The 17,619-nt window shown below is 49.8% G+C and overlaps 1 protein-coding gene and 1 pseudogene across 2 annotated transcripts; both read right to left on the bottom strand.

Moving 5' to 3' along the window:
- Positions 1 to 17,619, bottom strand: part of LOC116982259 — a 192,100-nt pseudogene that overhangs the window by 35,151 nt on the left and 139,330 nt on the right.
- LOC116982124 (gastrula zinc finger protein XlCGF57.1-like) lies at positions 669 to 13,346 on the bottom strand. 2 transcript variants are annotated; one of them, XM_033035447.1, is made up of 3 exons: positions 13,135 to 13,147; positions 9,525 to 9,530; positions 669 to 2,431 (listed from the first exon to the last, which is right to left on the bottom strand). In XM_033035447.1, exon 3 carries the CDS (start codon positions 2,318 to 2,320, stop codon positions 758 to 760), a length of 1,563 nt encoding a protein of 520 aa, XP_032891338.1. In that variant the 5' UTR covers positions 2,321 to 2,431; positions 9,525 to 9,530; positions 13,135 to 13,147; the 3' UTR covers positions 669 to 757. The 2 variants fall into 2 exon arrangements, with proteins under 2 accessions (XP_032891338.1, XP_032891339.1); XM_033035448.1 differs by lacking the exons at positions 9,525 to 9,530; positions 13,135 to 13,147 and adding an exon at positions 13,234 to 13,346.

Raw genomic sequence — 17,619 nt, forward strand, 5'->3', positions numbered from 1 at the left:
CTGCAGATGCTGGAATCTTGCATAGAACACAATTTAGTTGGATGCACAGAATCTCTTGCCCAGAGTGGGGGAATCGAGGATCAGATGGCATGGGTTCAAGGTGAAGGGGAAACCATTTAAAAGGAAACTTTGAGTGTGACTATCCCAAGAAACAGTAGGACAGTAGCTTGGATAGGACAAGTTTGGAGGGATATGGACCAAACGCAGGCAGGTGGGACTAGTATAGCTGGGACATGTTGGTCAGTGTGGGCAAGTTGGGCCGAAGGGCCTGTTTCCACAATATGACTAACACAAAGTACTGGAGTAACTCAGCGGGTCAGGCAGCATCTGTGCAGAACATGTATAGGTGACATTTCAGAGTGCTGGAGTAACTCAGCGGGACAGGCAGCATCTCTGGAGGACATAGATAGGTGACATTTCAGAGTGCTGCAGTAACTCAGCGGGACAGGCAGCATCTCTGGAGAGAAGGAATGGGTGACACTGAAGATGGGTCTCAACCCTGAAACGTTACCCATTCCTTCCAGCATTTTGAGTCTACCTAAACAGTGCCTATCCACGTGGCGGTGTGCCAGCAGGCTGGAGGAGCGGGCAAAGGCCTTGCCGCAGAGCGGGCAGGTGAAGGGGCGCTGGCCGGTGTGGACTCGTTGGTGCTCCAGCTGGTGGTCAAGCCGGGTGAAACCCTTGCCACACTCAGTGCACACAAAGGGCCTCTCTCCGGTGTGTATCCACTGGTGCTCCCGCAGCCCCCTTGCTCGCGTCACAGTGCGTGCAGCTGCTCGCTGGCGTGGGTTCGCCGGTGCTGCCGCAACGCCCGCGAGCTGTCAAACGCCTCACCACAGTATGGGCAGTCGTAGGGCTGGCGACTGGTGTGCACGCGCTGGTAAGACAGAACATGGGAGACCATGGGAAAGCGCTCTCCACACACCGGGCTGGGGACGGGACGGTCGCCGGCGTGCAGCCGCTGGTGGGACAGCAGCTTGTAGGAGCTGGTGAAGCCCTTGCCGCATTGGGTGCAGGTGTAGGAACGCTCGCCAGTGTGGGTGCGCTGGTGCTTCAGCAGGTGACTGGATTGGGTGAAGCCCTTGCCACACTGGGCGCAGGTGTAGGGGCGCTCGCCGGTGTGGGTGTGCTGGTGGTTCAGCAGATGGGTGGAGCGGGTGAAGCCCTTGCCGCACTGGGCGCAGGTAAAGGGGCGTTCGCGGGTGTGGGTGCGCTGGTGCTCCAGCAGGCTGCTGGACTGAGTGAAGCCCTTGCCGCACTGGGCGCAGGTGTAGGGGCACTCGCCGGTGTGGGTGCGCTGGTGGGATAGCAGCCCGGTGAAGCGGGTGAAGCCCTTGCCACACTGGGCGCAGGTGTGGGGGCGCTCGCCGGTGTGGATGCACTGGTGGGACAGTAGGCTGGTGGAGTGGGTGAAGCCTTTGCCGCACTGGGTGCAGGTGTAGGGACGCTCGCCTGTGTGGGTGCGCTGGTGGGACAGCAGGCTGTCAGAGCGGGTGAAGCCCTTGCCGCACTGGGCGCAGGTGTGGGGGCGCTCGCCGGTGTGGATGCGCTGGTGGGACAGCAAGCCGCTGGACTTAGTGAAGCCCTTGCCACACTGGGCGCAGGTGTAGGGGCGCTCGCCGGTGTGGGTGCGCTGGTGGTACAACAGGCTGTCGGAGCGGGTGAAGCCCTTGCCGCAGTCGCTGCAGGTGTAGGGCCGCTCTCCGGTGTGGGTGCGCTGGTGGGACAGCAGGCTGGTGGAGTGGGTGAAGCCCTTACCGCACTGGGTGCAGGTGTAGGGACGCTCGCCGGTGTGGGTGCGTTGATGCCCCAGCAGGTTTCTGAAGCGGGTGAAGTCCTTGCCGCATTCGCTGCAGGTATAGGGCCGCTCCCCGGTGTGCAGGCGCCTGTGCACCTTCAGGTCCGGCGACGACTTGAAGCCTTTTCCGCAGTCAGAGCAGGTGAAGGGCAGCTCACTGCTGTGCACCCGCCGATGCACCTGCAGCCCATACAACCGGGTAAAGCTCTTGCCACAGGTAGAGCAACTATAGGGCTTCTCGCCCGTGTGCACCCGCCGATGCACCTTCAGGTTATTTAAAATCTTGAAGCTCTTGCCGCAGTCGGAGCAGGTGAAGGGCCTCTCGCCAGAGTGCACGCGGTTGTGCCGCTGCATGTTTTCATAGCGGGAGAAGCTCTTGCCGCACTCCGAGCAGTTGAAGGGGCGTTCTCCCGTGTGCACCCGCTGGTGGATCTCCAGCAGGCTCGGGCTCTGCCAGGCCTTGCCACACACGTCGCACTCATAACGCTTCTCCTTGTTGTGCCCCGTCATGTGGTCCTCCATCGAAGCTCAGCCGCACACCGAACAGATGGGTTCACCGCTCACGGCACCCTGACCGCCCTCAATGGCCACTCACGTCCCCGTCTCTCCGTCCACAGCAACGGCTCCTAAACCCTGCAGGAGAGGAACACAGATGGTCAACAAGCTGGCAAACTTGCACATATTGGGTGTGTTTATGGCGGAGGTAACTTATATAATTCTGCGCGGCACAGTGGTGCAGCGGTACACTAAACCAAAGAAGTCGTCCCATTCATTCTCTCCACAGATGCTGCCTGACCCGCTGAGTTACTCCAGCACTTTGTGTCTATCTTCTCCACAGATGCTGCCTGACCCGCTGAGTTACTCCAGCACTCTCTCTCTGTCTGTCTCTCTGTCTCTCTCCTCTCTCTCTGTCACTCCCTCTCTCTCTCTGTCTCTTGTCTCTCCCTCTCTCGGTAACTGTCTCTCTTTCTCCCTCTCTCTATCTCACCAAGGCTGCCAACTCTCACGCTTTGAGCGTGAGAATCTCGCATTTGAACAAAGTCTCACGCCCTCACGTGGATCAGAAATTTCTCACGCTCTGTGGTGAGAAATTCTTTGATCAACGAAAATTTCAAAACACGGATAAACTGCATGGTCCACGGGTGTTGGGGAGCCGGGGCTGAGGGAGGGATAGGAGCAGGACCAGCGGCGGGAACAGATGCGGGGAGCCGGGGCAGGCAATGCGCTCGGCCATGGAGCAGTGCAAGAGTCCCGGGCCGTTGGAGACGTCGGAAGCGTTGCGCAGCTGCCGTGAGAGTGCCTGTGCCGAAGGGACAGACTCTCAAAGGGAGGTGGAGAGAGAGAGAGAGAGGAAGGAGACAGGGAGACAGTTGGGAGAGAGAGGGGGTGAAAGGAGAGAGAGGGCAGAGACAGAGGGGGCGTGAATGGAGAGAGAGAAGAGGAAGAGGGGGCAGAGAGCGGGGAGAGAGGGGTGAGAGTGAGGTGGGAGAGGGGGGGAAGAGATAGAGGGGTGAGGGAAGAAAGAGGGCAGAGAGAGAAGGGGTGGAGAGGATGTGAGAGAATGGGGGAAGAGAGAGGGGTGGTAAAAGAGGGAGGGGGAAGAGGGAGAGAGAAGGAAAGAGAGAAACGGGGAAAGAGAGAGGTGGGGGGGGGCAAAGAGAAAGGGGAGATAGAGACAGAGGAGAAAGAAAGAGCGGAGAGAGAGCAAGGGGAGAGTGAGGTGGGAGGGAGATATGGGGAGAGAGAGGAGAGAGGGGGAAGAGAGAGAGGTGAGAGAGAGGGGGGAAGCAAGGGGGGGGAGAGAGAGGAGAGAGAGAGAGAGAGAGAGAGAGGGAGAGGGAGAGAGGGGAAGAGGGGGAGAGTGAAGGGGAGGAGAGAGAAGAAAGAGAGGGGGAGAGAGAGAGAGGGAGGGATACAATGTTATGGGAAAGAGAGGGGAGAGAGAGTTAGGGAAAAGAGAGGGGAGAGAGTTAGGGTAAAGAGAGGGGAGAGAGGGAGAGGGAGAGAGGGGAAGAGAATAGAGAGAGAGGGAGAGAGAGAAGAGAGAGGGAAGGGGAGAGAGTGAGGGGGGGACAGGGGAGGGAGAGGGGTTTTGAGGAGAGACAGAGAGGGAGAGAGAGAGAGAGGGGGAGGGGAGAGAGAGGGAGGGAGTTGCGAGGAGAGAGCGGAAGAGAGGAGGGAGAGAGAGAGAGGGGAGAGATGAGAGTGAGGTGGGAAGGAGAGAGGGGTGAGAGAGAGGGGGAGATAGAGAGGGTGAGAGAGAGGGAGAGAGAGAGAGGGGGAGAGAGAGGGGGAGAGAGGGGGGGGAGAGAGGGGGAGAGAGAGGGGAAGAAAGAGGGGGAGAGACAGAGGGGAGAGACAGAGGGGGAGAGACAGAGGGGGAGAGACAGAGGGGGAGAGACAGAGGGGGAGAGACAGAGGGGGAGAGACAGAGGGGGAGGGGGAGAGAGAAGGGGAGAGAGAGGGAGAGAGAGGCAGGGCTGCCAACTCCCATGCATTGAGCGTGAGAATCACGCATTTCTCCAAATTCTCACACTGATCACAAATTTCTCTCGCTCTGTTTTGATCAACGAAAATGTCAAAACTCATATCAACTGCATGGGCCGCGGGTGTTGGGAGCAGAAGCAGCGACGGGGACAGATGCGGAGGGGGAGCGGGGCTGGCGAGTGTTTGCCGGGCTGGCGAGTGTTTGCCGGGCTGGCGAGTCGCTCACTGCAGCTCCGGCCATGGAGCAGCCTCAATGCATGGCGTTGGAAGCGTTGCGCCGCTGCCGTGAGAGTCTCTGTGCCAAATTCGCCCAGGTTACCGGCATGGATCTAGCTGTGGCTCGGTGCATCCTGGAGGACAACCAGTGGCTGCTGGAAGTAAGTACCAAACACTGGGTAGAAACGGCGGAAGATAGTGGACTTCAAATGGGGGTGGTTCGAGAAAGCATCCTGCTTGCCTGCTAGATTTTCACTTACTGTAACTGCAGGAAAAATGTTCCCGATGTTGGGGGAGTTCAGAACCAGGGGTCACAGTTTAAGAAGGGGGCAGTTAGGACTGAGACGAGGACAAACTTTCTTCACACAGAGAGCTGTGAATCCGTGGAATTCTCTGCCACAGAAGCCAGTGGAGGCCAATTCACTGGATGTTTTCAAGAAAGAGTTACATTTAGTTCTTGGAGCTAACAAAATCAAGGGACATGGGGAAAAAACAGGAAGGAGGTACTGATTTTAGATGAATAGTCATGATCATATTGAATGGCAGTGCTGGCTCGAAGGGCCGATGGCCTATTCCTGCACCTATTTTCTATGTTTCTATGCTTGACTATATGGCAATAAAACTCGGATCACTTCTTCTTCCTCTTTCGTGTGGCGTGCACAGCCTACAGTTGTTGGACCACTTGTTCTATTTGATCTTCTGTTTGTGCACGTCGAGTTGATTGCATTAGTCGAAACAGGGCAGACCACGTGAAAGTTGCAATCTTCCACCCCAATCACTTGATTTTGAAGAATTCATGCATGGTGGAGGTATAATGTAGTCATAGTGATACAGTGTGAAAACAGGCCCTTCGGCGCAACTTGCCCACACCTGCCAACATGTCCCAGCTACGCTACCTGCTTTTGGTACATACCTCCAAACCTGCCCAATCCATGTATCAGTCTAACTTTTTCTTAAATGTTGGGATGGTCCCTGCCTCAATTACCTCCTCTGGCAGCTTGTTCCATACACCCATCATGTTTCGGAGTTAGCTAATGTTATTGATTTGTAATGAGCCTGATTTGTAATTAGTTGACAAAACATAGAAACATAGAAAATAGGTGCAGGAGTAGGCCATTCGGCCCTTCGAGCCTGCACCGCCATTTGATATGATCATGGCTGATCATCCAACTCAGTATCCCATCCCTGCCTTCTCTCCATACCCCCTGATCCCTTTAGCCACAAGGGCCACATCTAACTCCCTCTTAAATATAGCCAATGAACTGGCCTCAACTACCTTCTGTGGCAGAGAATACCACAGATTCACCACTCTCCGTGTAAATAATGATTTTCTCATCTCGGTCCTAAAAGACTTCCCTCTTATCCTTAAACTGTGACCCCTAGTTCTGGACTTCCCCAACATCGGGTAACCTTAATTTATTAATCCGGAATATCCAGGGGATGGGATGTGTAATATTAAATGACATGAAATGTGTCAGGCTGTCTGTCACAACATACAGCCCTGATAACCCATTATTTCCTTCAGTTAAATATTGGGAAGGTAGCACTATTGTCATTTGCCACTCAATTATTATGTTTGTTTACCTCACTGACTATTTCTAACCACCCCCCCCCCCCCATTCCTTTGACAGGTTGAATAAAAATGTTCCCAAACTCGTTGTTTTATTAATTGAACACAGATATGAACATCCTCAAGGAGTGTAATCAGATGGAAACTGATTCAGATGCGATGTTTAAGAACTTGTTCAAAGAAAGAAGGGGCATATTTTAAAGTAGTGACAGACATACTTGCGGGGGAATATGTGAGGAGATTATTATTTGTCTTTAGTTTTAGCTTGAACCAGGACATCTGAAGGTTCAAAGTTTAATATAGTAATTGTGCTGATACTGACCGCAACCAACCACATAATGAATATCATACATTCAGGAGGTTTTACTTTTATGATGCCATTTAAACTTCACTTGGATTTCTATCACTTAAATGTAAAAGTAATTGGGAATGGGGAGCATTGGAACAAAAATTTGCCCTCGGTACATATTAACTGTAATGTAATAATGTATGCATGTTGGTAGGTGCAATCAAAACAAATATTTTTTTATCATTGTTGTGTTATAAATACAACAGAAAATATTATGTACTCTCAAGATCACATTTAATAGAATATTGCTTAAAGCAATATTGCTTAATATTGCTTAATATTTCTCTAAGGATACTTAGAGATAATATATATAAGCATCAGGATAAACAGGGTCTGAACAGTCAACATGGATTTGTGCCTGGAAGGTCATGTTTGACTAATCTTCTTGAATTTTTTGAAGAGGTTACTCGGGAAATTGATGAGGGTAAACCAGTGGATGTTGTCTATATGGACTTCAGTAACGCCTTTGACAAGGTTCCTCATGGATGGTTGGTTCAGAAGGTTCAATTGTTGGGTATTAATGGTGGAGTAGCAAGATGGATTCAACAGTGGCTGAATGGGAGATGCCAGGTTGGAGGCCGGTGACTAGTGGGGTGCCACAGGGATCTCTGTTGGGTCCACTGTTGTTTGTCATGTACATCAATGATCTGGATGATGGTGTGGTAAATTGGATTAGTAAGTATGTAGATGATACTAAGATAGGTGGTGTTGTGGATAATGAAGTAGATTTTCAAAGTCTACAGAGAGATTTAGGCCAATTGGAAGAGTGGGCTGAAAGATGGCAGATGGAGTTTAATGCTGATAAGTGTTAGGTGCTACATCTTGGCAGGACAAATCAAAATAGGACGTACATGGTAAATGGTAGTGAGTTGATTAATGCAGTTGAACAGAGGGATCTAGGAATAACTGTGCACAGTTCCCTGAAGGTGGAATCTCATGTAGATAGGGTGGTAAAGAAAGCTTTTGGTGGCCTGGCCTTTATAAATCAGAGCATTGAGTATAGAAGTTGGGATGTAATGTTAAAATTGTACAAGGCATTGGTGAGGCCAATTCTGGAGTATGGTGTACAATTTTGGTCGCCTAATTATAGGAAGGATGTCAACAAAATAGAGAGAGTACAGAGGAGAATTACTAGAATGTTGCCTGGGTTTCAACAACTAAGTTACATAGAAAGGTTGAACAAGTTAGGTCTTTATTCTTTGGAGCGCAGAAGGTTAAGGGGGGACTTGATAGAGGTCTTTAAAATGATGAGAGGGATAGACAGAGTTGACGTGGATAAGCTTTTCCCATTGAGAGTAGGGAAGCTCCAACCAAGAGGACATGATTTAAGGGACAGAAGTTTAGGGGTAACATGAGGGGGAACTTCTTTACTCAGAAAGCGGTAGCTGTGTGGAATGAGCTTCCAGTGGAAGTGGTGGAGGCAGGTTCGATTTTATCATTTAAAAATAAATTGGATATGTATATGGACAGGAAAGGAATGGAGGGTTATGGTCTGAGTGCAGGTAGATGGGACTAGGGAGAATAAGTGTTCGGCACGGACTAGAAGGGCCGAGGGCCTGTTTCCGTGCTGTAATTGTTATACGGTTATATGGTTAAATATATAGTTATTGGACTTTGCATTTCAGAAAAGTCCCAGCTGAGAGGAAGACAGCAAAATACTGAAAATATTGGGAGTGAAAATAACTTCAGGACAGTTTGTTATGAAAATAAAAGAAATGGTAACAGAATACTTATACAGCTGAGTGAGCATAATTTTATGGATGAGAAATTGTGTTCAACCAATTGATGACTTCTTTGACAAAGTAACTAGCATGTTAGATAACAAGGAAGCCAATGAATGTAGCAAATTTTGTTATCCATAATTTGGTCTGTGAAATGCCCGATAACGGATTACTGCATTAGATAAGCATCTGGGGACTTGAATGTAACAGGTTAAGTCCAGGGGGTCAGATATGGGGCTTTATGTGTGGGCCAGATATGTTGTCAGTGCAAAAGAGCTGGGAGCGAGGCCAAGTTTGCATCCAGAGTCAAGGTCTGGAATAGTACTAGGTGTGCAGTCAAAGCTGGGGCCAGGGGTGTGTTCAGCTTTGTAGGTAAGCTGCTATGATCATGTTAGAATAGGGGGCCAGGTGCAAGGCTGGACTCAGGGACATGAATGAGAGAAGGTAGTGAACTGGAGTCAGGGCCAGGAGTAGTACCAGGTGTGCAGTGAGACCCAGGTTGGTCAACATGGGTCAAGTGTTTGATTATAACCTGATTTCCATACGTGAATACACTAAGATCATTCATGTGCTGCACATGTTGATCAGAGCCTGGGCTTTACTGTGGAATGTAATTAGGAATGTAATTTAGTCTAACCTTATTCATACCTAATCCAATTCAAAGCATATATATTGCATTCAAGAGGCAGTTAAAAGACTCGCTACAGTATGCACCATATTGCACAATTTCAAGCTGAAAAATGCAAATGTTCCGTACTAATGGGAGGGGGGACACCCTCCTCCCACACCTTCCACCCCCCCTGGTCGCTACGCACCCTCGGGCTTGGTCTCTCGCAATTTCTCACTCTCAGCTCTCACCCAATGTTGGCAGCCCTGGAGAGAGAGAGACTGAGAGAGAGAGAGAGACAGACAGACAGAGACGGAGAGAGAGAGACAGAGAGCAGAGATCCTCCCATTCTGGAACCAAGATGGAAGTAATTTGAAAACAAAATGGAGTTAATTGTCCATCCGGAATGGGCAGCCGTACTGAAGCTGTGCCAAGATTTGAGAATAAGGCTGACATTGCAAATATATGGGTCCAGACTCCCTTATTTCCCTTTGGCTACAGATCTTTCACTCAGATTTAGAAGGTGTGTTTTATTGATAAGAAAATGTATAATTACACTAAAGTGCCTGTCCCACTTTCATGACCTAATTCACGACCTTTTTTACTCGTGGACATTTTTCATCATGATAGAAAAAACGCCCCGACCTACTGATGCCACGACTACCTATGAGCATCACCACCTCCTACCTCATGACGACCAATGCTGCGAGTATGAGTCAAGGGCAAACTCGGCAGAGGTAGTGAATTAGGTCGTGAAAGTGGGTCAGGCCCTTAACCTTTTTCTTTGTTCTTTGAGTGGAGCCTGAGAAACACTGAGCAACGCGTGTGCTCTTTGTAATTTCGCCACTCCCGTCTCCTTATCCCAGGGTACTTAAGGAAGTGGCTCTAGAAATCGTGGATGCATTGGTGATAATTTTCCAATGTTCTATAGACTCAGGATCAATTCCTGTGGATTAGAGGGTCGCCAATGTTATCCAACTCTTTTAGAAAGGCGGGAGAGAGAAAACAGGGAATTATAGACCAGTTAGCCTGACATCGGTGGTGGGGAAGTCGCTGGAGTCAATTATAAAAGATGAAATAGCCGCACATTTGGATAGCAGCAACAGGATCGGTCCGACACAGCATGGATTTACGAAGGGGAAATCATGCTTGACTAATCTTCTGGAATTTTTTGAAGATGTAACTAGGAAAATGGACAAGGGAGAGCCAGTGGATGTGATGTACCTGGACTTTCAGAAAGCATTTGATAAGGTCCCACATAGGAGATTATTGGGCAAAATTAGGTCACATGGTATTGGGGGTCAAGTGCTGACATGGATTGAAAATGGGTTGGCAGACAGGAAACAAAGAGTAGGGATTAACGGGTCCCTTTCAGAATGGCAGGCAGAGAGTAGTGGGGTACCGCAAGGCTCAGTGCTGGGACTGCAGCTATTTACAATATACATTAATGGTTTGGATGAAGGGATGAGACAGATGTTCGGCAGCTGTGGCGGGGCCTGAATGCAATCACCTCCTACAAGGCTAAACTAGGAGGCAGCTCGAATGTAGGTGAAACATCACTCCCTGACGAACTCAATGCGTTTTACGCACGCTTTGACAGGGAGAATACTGATGTGCCTTCCCGATCCCCCATTCGCTGTGATGCCATTTCAGTCTCAGTCACAAGGCCGACGTCAGGAAATCCTTCAGAGGGGTGAACCCCCGAAAAGCACCTGGTCCTGATGGTATGCCCGGTCGTGTTCTAAAAACCTGTGCGGACCAACTAGCGGGAGTTTATACGGACATTTTCAACCTCTCACTTCTGAGGTCTGAGGTCCCCACCTGCTTTAAAAAGGCATCAATTATACCGGTGCCCAAGAAGAGTAAGGTGACATGCCTCAATGACTATCGACCAGTGGCACTAATGCCGGTGGTGATGAAGTGCTTTGAGAGGCTGATCATGGAGCAAATCAACTCCTACCTGGACACACTGCAGTTCGCTTACCGCCACAACAGATCAACGGTGGATGCGATCTCGCTGGCCCTCCACTCCGCACTGGACCACTTGGACAACAAAAACTCATATGTCAGGCTGTTATTCATCGATTACAGCTCGGCATTCAACACAATCATCCCCTCCAAACTGGTTACCAAACTCGCAGAACTGGGTCTCTGCGCTTCCCTCTGCAACTGGATCCTCGACTCCCTCATCCACAGACCACAGTCTGTTCGTATTGGTGGAAATGTGTCAGCCTCGATAACAACCAGCACGGGAGCACCTCAAGGCTGCGTGCTCAGCCCCCTGCTGTACTCACTCTATACCCATGACTGCGTAGCCAACCACAGTGCGAACTCCATCATCCAGTTCGCTGACGACACCACTGTTGTGGGACGTATCACTGATGGGGATGAGTCAGAATATAGAAGGGAGATCGAGCAACTGTCCATATGGTGCCAGCGCAATAACCTGGCCCTCAACACCAGCAAAATCGAGGAACTGATTGTGGACTTTGGAAGGAGTAGGAGGGGGACCAACGGGTCGATGGTTGAAAAGATCAAGAACTTCAAATTCCTGGGCGTGCACATCTCTGAAGATCTTTCCTGGTCCGAGAACACTAACGCAATTATCAAAAAAGCTCATCAGCGCCTCTGCTTCCTGAGAAGATTACGGAGAGTCGGTTTGTCAAGGAAGACTCTCTCTAACTTCTACACGTGCACAGTAGAGAGCATGCTGACCGGTTGCATCGTGGTTTGGTTCGGCAATTTGAGCGCCCTGGAGAGGAAAAGACTACAAAAAGTAGTAAACACTGCCCAGTCCGTCATCAGCTCTGACCTTCCTTCCATCGAGGGGATTTATCGCAGTCGCTGCCTCAAAAACGCTGGCAGTATCATCAAAGACTCACACCATCCTGGCCACACACTCATCTCCCTGCTACCTTCAGGTAGAAGGTACAGGAGCCTGAAGACTGCAACAACCAGGTTCAGGAATAGCTACTTCCCCACAGCCATCAGGCTATTAAACCTGGCTCGGACAAAACTCTGATTATTAATAACCACTTTCTGCTTTTTGCACTTTATCAGTTTATTTATTCATGTGTGTATATATTTATATCATGGTATATGGACACATTTATCTGTTTTGTAGTAAATGCCTACTATTTTCTGTGTGCTTAAGCAAAGCAAGAATTTCATTGTCCTATACAGGGACACATGCCAATAAACTCACGTGAACTTGAACTTGAACTTCAAATTAACATTAGCAAATTTGCAGATTACACAAAGCTGGGTGGCAGTGTGAACTGTGAGGAGGATGCTGTGAGAATGAAGGGTGACTTGGACAGGATGTGGGAGTGGGCAGATGCATGGCAGATGAAGTTTAATGCGGATAAATGTGAGGTTATCTACTTTGGTAGCAAAAACAGGAAGGCAGATTACTATCTAAATGGCGTCAAGTTGGGAAAAGGGGAAGTACAGCGGGATCTGGGGGTCCTTGTTCATCAGTCGATGAAAGTAAGCATGCAGGTACAGCAGGCAGTGAAGAAAGCGAATGGCATGGTGGCCTTTATAACAAGTTGTACAGAGCCCTAGTGAGACCACACCTGGAGTATTGTGTGCAGTTTTGGTCCCCTAATTTGAGGAAGGACATTCTTGCTATTGTGGGAGTGCAGCGTAGGTTTACAAGGTTAATTCCCGGGATGGCAGGACTGTCATATGCTGAGAGAATGGAGCAGCTGGGCTTGTACACTCTGGAGTTTAGAAGGATGAGAGGATATCTTATTGAAACATATAAGACTGTTAAGGGTTTGGTCACGCTGGAGGCAGGAAACATGTTCCCGATGTCTGGGGAGTCCAGAACCAGGGGCCATAGTTTTAGAATAAGGGGTAAGGCATTGAGAATGGAGATGAGGAAACACTTTTTTACACAGTGTTGTGAGTCTGTGGAATTCTCTGCCTTAGCCCGGCTCAGTCCGTCCGCCCGTTTCCCCGGAGACAGAGACAGAGACCGCGGGTGAAGCGTAGACCCTCCGCTCCGTGGAGACAGGTTCTCTGGATGCTTTCAAGAGAGAGCTAGATAGGGCTCTTAAAAATAGCGGAGTCAGGGGATATGGGGTGAAGGCAGGAACGGGCTACTGATTGGGGATGATCAGCCATGATCACATTGAATGGCGGTGCTGGCTCGAAGGGCCGAATGGCCTCCTCCTTCACCTATTGTCTGACGATTTGATTAAAGATTGCTTTGGTTTTACCTTTAACAATTTTGATGTTGTCTTCTTAGGAAATCTGACACTACTCCTCCCACCACCCCCACAGCCCCCGACATTACTCCTCCACCCCCCGGCCGGGCCGCCCATCCATCACCCCCTAGGTCAGGCCCGGCCCGGCAACATCCCCGAACTCTCCACCAACCCCAGGCCCGGTCACTGTGTGCGTCTCCCGGTACGAGGCGGCGGTCTGAACCCGCCCCCGGTCCCCGCCCCCGCCCGCCCGGCCCGCCGGGGTACTCACTGCTCAGCCCGTTCGCCCGTTGCCCCGGAGACAGAGACAGAGACCGCGGGTGAAGCGTAGACCCTCCGCTCCGTCACCCCGCCCCGCCTGGAGGACCATCTGTCATCCGCTCGCCCCGCCTGGAGGACCATCTGTCATCCGCTCGCCCCGCCTGGAGGACCATCTGTCATCCGTTCGCCCCGCCTGGAGGACCATCTGTCATCCGCTCGCCCCGCCTGAAGGACAGGCCCGAGCCGAGCGCGTAAACCGCAAATGACGTCACGGATGCGCTGCCTTCCACAAGCCAAAGATCAAAGATTATAGAGGAGCTGTAGTATCTTTGCCACAAGCGACCTTATCCCAAAAGATTCTTGCTTATCCCGTCCTACAGAGTCCACACAGGCCAGGCCGGGGGTCCCAGCCCTACAGGGCCCACACAGGCCGGGGGTCCCAGCCACTACAGGGCCCACACAGGCCGGGGGTCCCAGCCCCTACAGGGCCCACACAGGCCGGGGGTCCCAGCCCCTACAGGGCCCACACAGGCCGGGGGTCCCAGCCCCTACAGTGCCCACACAGGCCGGGGGTTCCAGCCCCTACAGGCCCACACAGGCCGGGGGTCCCAGCCTTACAGGTGTGGGAGGAGGGTGTCCCCTCTCCCAATATAACGGTGCTTTTGCATTTTTCAGCTTGAAATTGTGCAATCTGGTGCATACTGTAGCGAGTCTTTTAACTTGCACTTGAATGCAACATTTATGCTTTAAATTGGATTAGGCATGAATAAGGTTAGGCTAAATTTCATCCCTAATTACATTCCACAATGTAGGCCAGGCACAATAATGACTATATTCAAAAATCAGATTATATCTGTGCTGTCTTGCATATATAGAGAAAAACACAGAGAAACAAAGCAAAAGTCGGACTTCCATCACTGTTCTGCACAAATAAATCAATCAACCTTGTTCAAGAAGGAACTGCAGATGCTGGAGAATCGAAGGTAGATAAAATTGCTGGAGAAATTCAGCGGGTGCGGCAGCATCTATGGAGGGAAGGAAAGGCAACGTTTCGGGCCGAAACCCTTCTTCAGACAGTTTCAACCTTGCCCTTTGAATATAGAAACAAGACAAAAATAATCCCACATATTCAATCATATATGGTTCAATGAAATTAAGATATACATGTAAAAATACATATGGAAACAGGTCCTTCCGCCCACCAAGTCCATACCGACCAGCAATCTACCGTACCAATTCCATCCATCACGCCAGGGACTATTTACAGAAGCCAAATAACTTATGTAGAAACATAGAATATAAAAATGTATATTAGGCACTTTGATGCCATATGATTGTACTTACTTCTAATTAAATTTTAAAAAGAAACATAGAAAATAGTTGCAGGAGTAGGCCATTCGGCCCTTCGAGCCTGCACTGCCATTCAATATGATCATGGCAGATCATCTAACTCAGTATCCTGTACCTGCCTTCTCTCCATACCCCCTGATGCCTTCAGCCACAAGGGCCACATCTAACTCCCTCTTAAATATAGCCAATGAACTGGCCTCCACTACATTCTGTGGCAGAGAATTGCACAGATTTACCACTCTGTGTAAAAAATGTTTTTCTCATCTCGGTCATAAAATACTTCCCCCTTATCCTTAAACTGTGACCCCTTGTTCTGGACTTCCCCAACATCGGGAATAATCTTCCTGCATCTAGCCTGTAAAACCTCTTAAGAATTTTGTAAGTTTCTATAAGATCCCCCCTCAAACTTCTAAATTCTAGTGAGTACAAGCCAAGACTATCCAGTCTTTCTTCATATGAAAGTCCTGACATCCCTGGAATCAGTCTGGTGAACCTTCTCTGTACTTCCTCTATGGCAAGAATGTCTTTCCTCAGTTTAGGAGACCAAAACTGTACGCAATACTCCAGGTGTGGTCTCACCAAGACACTGTACAACTGCAGTTGAACCTCCCTGCTCTTATACTCAAATCCTTTTGCTATGAATGCTAACATACCATTCGCTTTCTTCACTGCCTGCTGCAACTGCATGCCTACTTTTAATGACTGGTGTACCATGACACCCAGGTCTCGTTGCAACTCCCCTTTTCCTAATCAGCCACCATTCAGATAATAGTCTACTTTCCTATTTTTGCCACCAAAGTGGATAACCTCACATTTATCCACATTATACTGCATCTGCTGCCATGCATTTGCCCACTCACCCAACCTATCCAAGTCACCTTGCAGCCTCCTAGCATCCTCCTCACAGCTAACACTGCCCCCCAGCTTTGTGTCATCTGCAAGCTTGGAGATGTTGCATTCAATTCCCTCATCCAGATCATTAATATATATTGTAAATAGCTGGGGTCCCAGCACTGAGCCTTGCGGTACCCCACTAGTCACTGCCTGCCATTCTGAAAAGGACCCGTTTACTCCTACTCTTTGCACTTCAACAAACATACTCCTACAAACCTGCACTTCTTTCGGATATGGGAGAAACCGGAATATCCAGAGAAACCCCATGTGGTAGTAAGGCAGCAACACTACCGCTGCGTGCCCGTGCCACCCCATTAAATTATTTTTTCTGTAATATATTTGTCACGTGAATAAAGATGAACACATGATTCTGATTTCTTCCCATAGTTGGATGACGCACATGTCCAGTCATTGTGTTTTATGGCTGGTTTTCAACCTCTTCAGGCTGAAGGTCTCGACTCGAAACATCACCCATTCTTTCTCTCCAGAGATGCTGCCTGTCCTGCTGAGTTTTTCTAGTTTTTAGTGTCTATCTTCAGTTTAAATCAGCATCTGCAATTCCTTCCTACACACACACACACACACACACACAGGGAGACACACAGGAGACACACAGGAGACACACACGGGGATGTACACATACACACACAAGGAGACACACACAGGGAGACAGACACACAAGCACACACATAAGATCTTTGGGCAGGAGGGAGGGAGCGAGGCTGCAGCGGCGGACGGTAGTGGAGCGCTCGCAGCCGACGCACAGAGGCGCTGACACCCGGCGGCTGCACATCCGACCAAGAGAGAAGAGGCGCGACGTCATATAACAACAATTACAGCACGGAAACAGGCCATCTCGGCCCTACAAGTCCGCGCCGAACAATTTTTTTCCCTTAGTCCCACCTGCCTGCACTCATACCATAACCCTCCATTCCCTTCTCATCCATATGCCTATCCAATTTATTCTTAAAAGATACCAACGAACCTGCCGCCACCACTTCCACTGGAAGCTCATTCCACACCGCTACCACTCTATGAGTAAAGAAGTTCCCCCTCATGTTACCCCTAAACTTCTGTCCCTTAATTCTGAAGTCATGTCCTCTTGTTTGAATCTTCCCTATTCTCAAAGGGAAAAGCTTGATCACATCAACTCTGTCTATCCCTCTCATCATTTTAAAGACCTCTATCAAGTCCCCCCTTAACCTTCTGCGCTCCAGAGAATAAAGACCTAACTTATTCAACCTATCTCTGTAACTTAGTTGTTGAAACCCAGGCAACATTCTAGTAAATCTCCTCTGTACTCTCTCTATTTTGTTGACATCCTTCCTATAATTGGGCGACCAAAATTGTACACCATACTCCAGATTTGGTCTCACCAATGCCTTGTACATTGGTCAATCACAGCCGTCAACCGACGCGCTTTCCCAGACCGCACAGATCGCTGTCATGTGGCGTAAAGAGACAAACTGTGCAGCAAAGATCCTATAGCTCCGCTATAGGATCCTTGCTGTGCAGAGACTGAAGACAGCATGAGAATTCTGTCATCAGCATGAAGACGTAGGAATTTGCTGAAATGAGTGACTCTCACGCTCAAAGCGTGATAGTTGGCAGCAAAGATATCTTTGGTTGGCAGGCCTGATTTTGTAGTCTGGTCTTCCTTGAGGTTTTATTTCAGGTTTGCAACCTCTGCTCATTGTTCCCCCTCTCCCCCCCCCCCCCCCCCCCCCCCCCCCCCCCCCCACGTAGTGTAGGAGCCGCGGGGGGCGCCCTCTGATCCTCCGAATGCAGCGTCACCTGGTGGCGGGAGGCCGCAGTGCAGCGTGTCTGGTCCTCCGAATGTAGCGCCACCTAGCGGCGGCTCGGCCTATAGGATGCGGTCTCTTGCGGCGGGAATGCGGCTCTGATTGGTCGGACTCAAGGAGGGGGCGGGACGTGGCCCTTTGTGACGTCGGCTCGGGGAAAGCGGAACCTTCTCCCATTGGCCGCTAGCGCTGCCTGTCAGTGGTTTTTTTTTATATGTATATATTTTTACCTTTTCTTATATATTTAAAATTGCTCTTGTGAATCGCACCGTGGGATTGACTTTTAAATTTCGTTGTACCATGTGCAATGACAATAAAGAGATTCATTCATTCAAGGGAGGAGGCGGGAC

This window comes from Amblyraja radiata, chromosome 16 (genome assembly GCF_010909765.2).
Source record: "Amblyraja radiata isolate CabotCenter1 chromosome 16, sAmbRad1.1.pri, whole genome shotgun sequence".
NCBI classification, from domain to species: Eukaryota; Metazoa; Chordata; class Chondrichthyes; order Rajiformes; family Rajidae; genus Amblyraja; species Amblyraja radiata.

Bases quoted from the DNA above. Each gene is read 5' to 3' on its own strand.
- LOC116982124 (XM_033035448.1), bottom strand. From the start codon at position 2,320: ATGGAGGACCACATGACGGGGCACAACAAGGAGAAGCGTTATGAGTGC.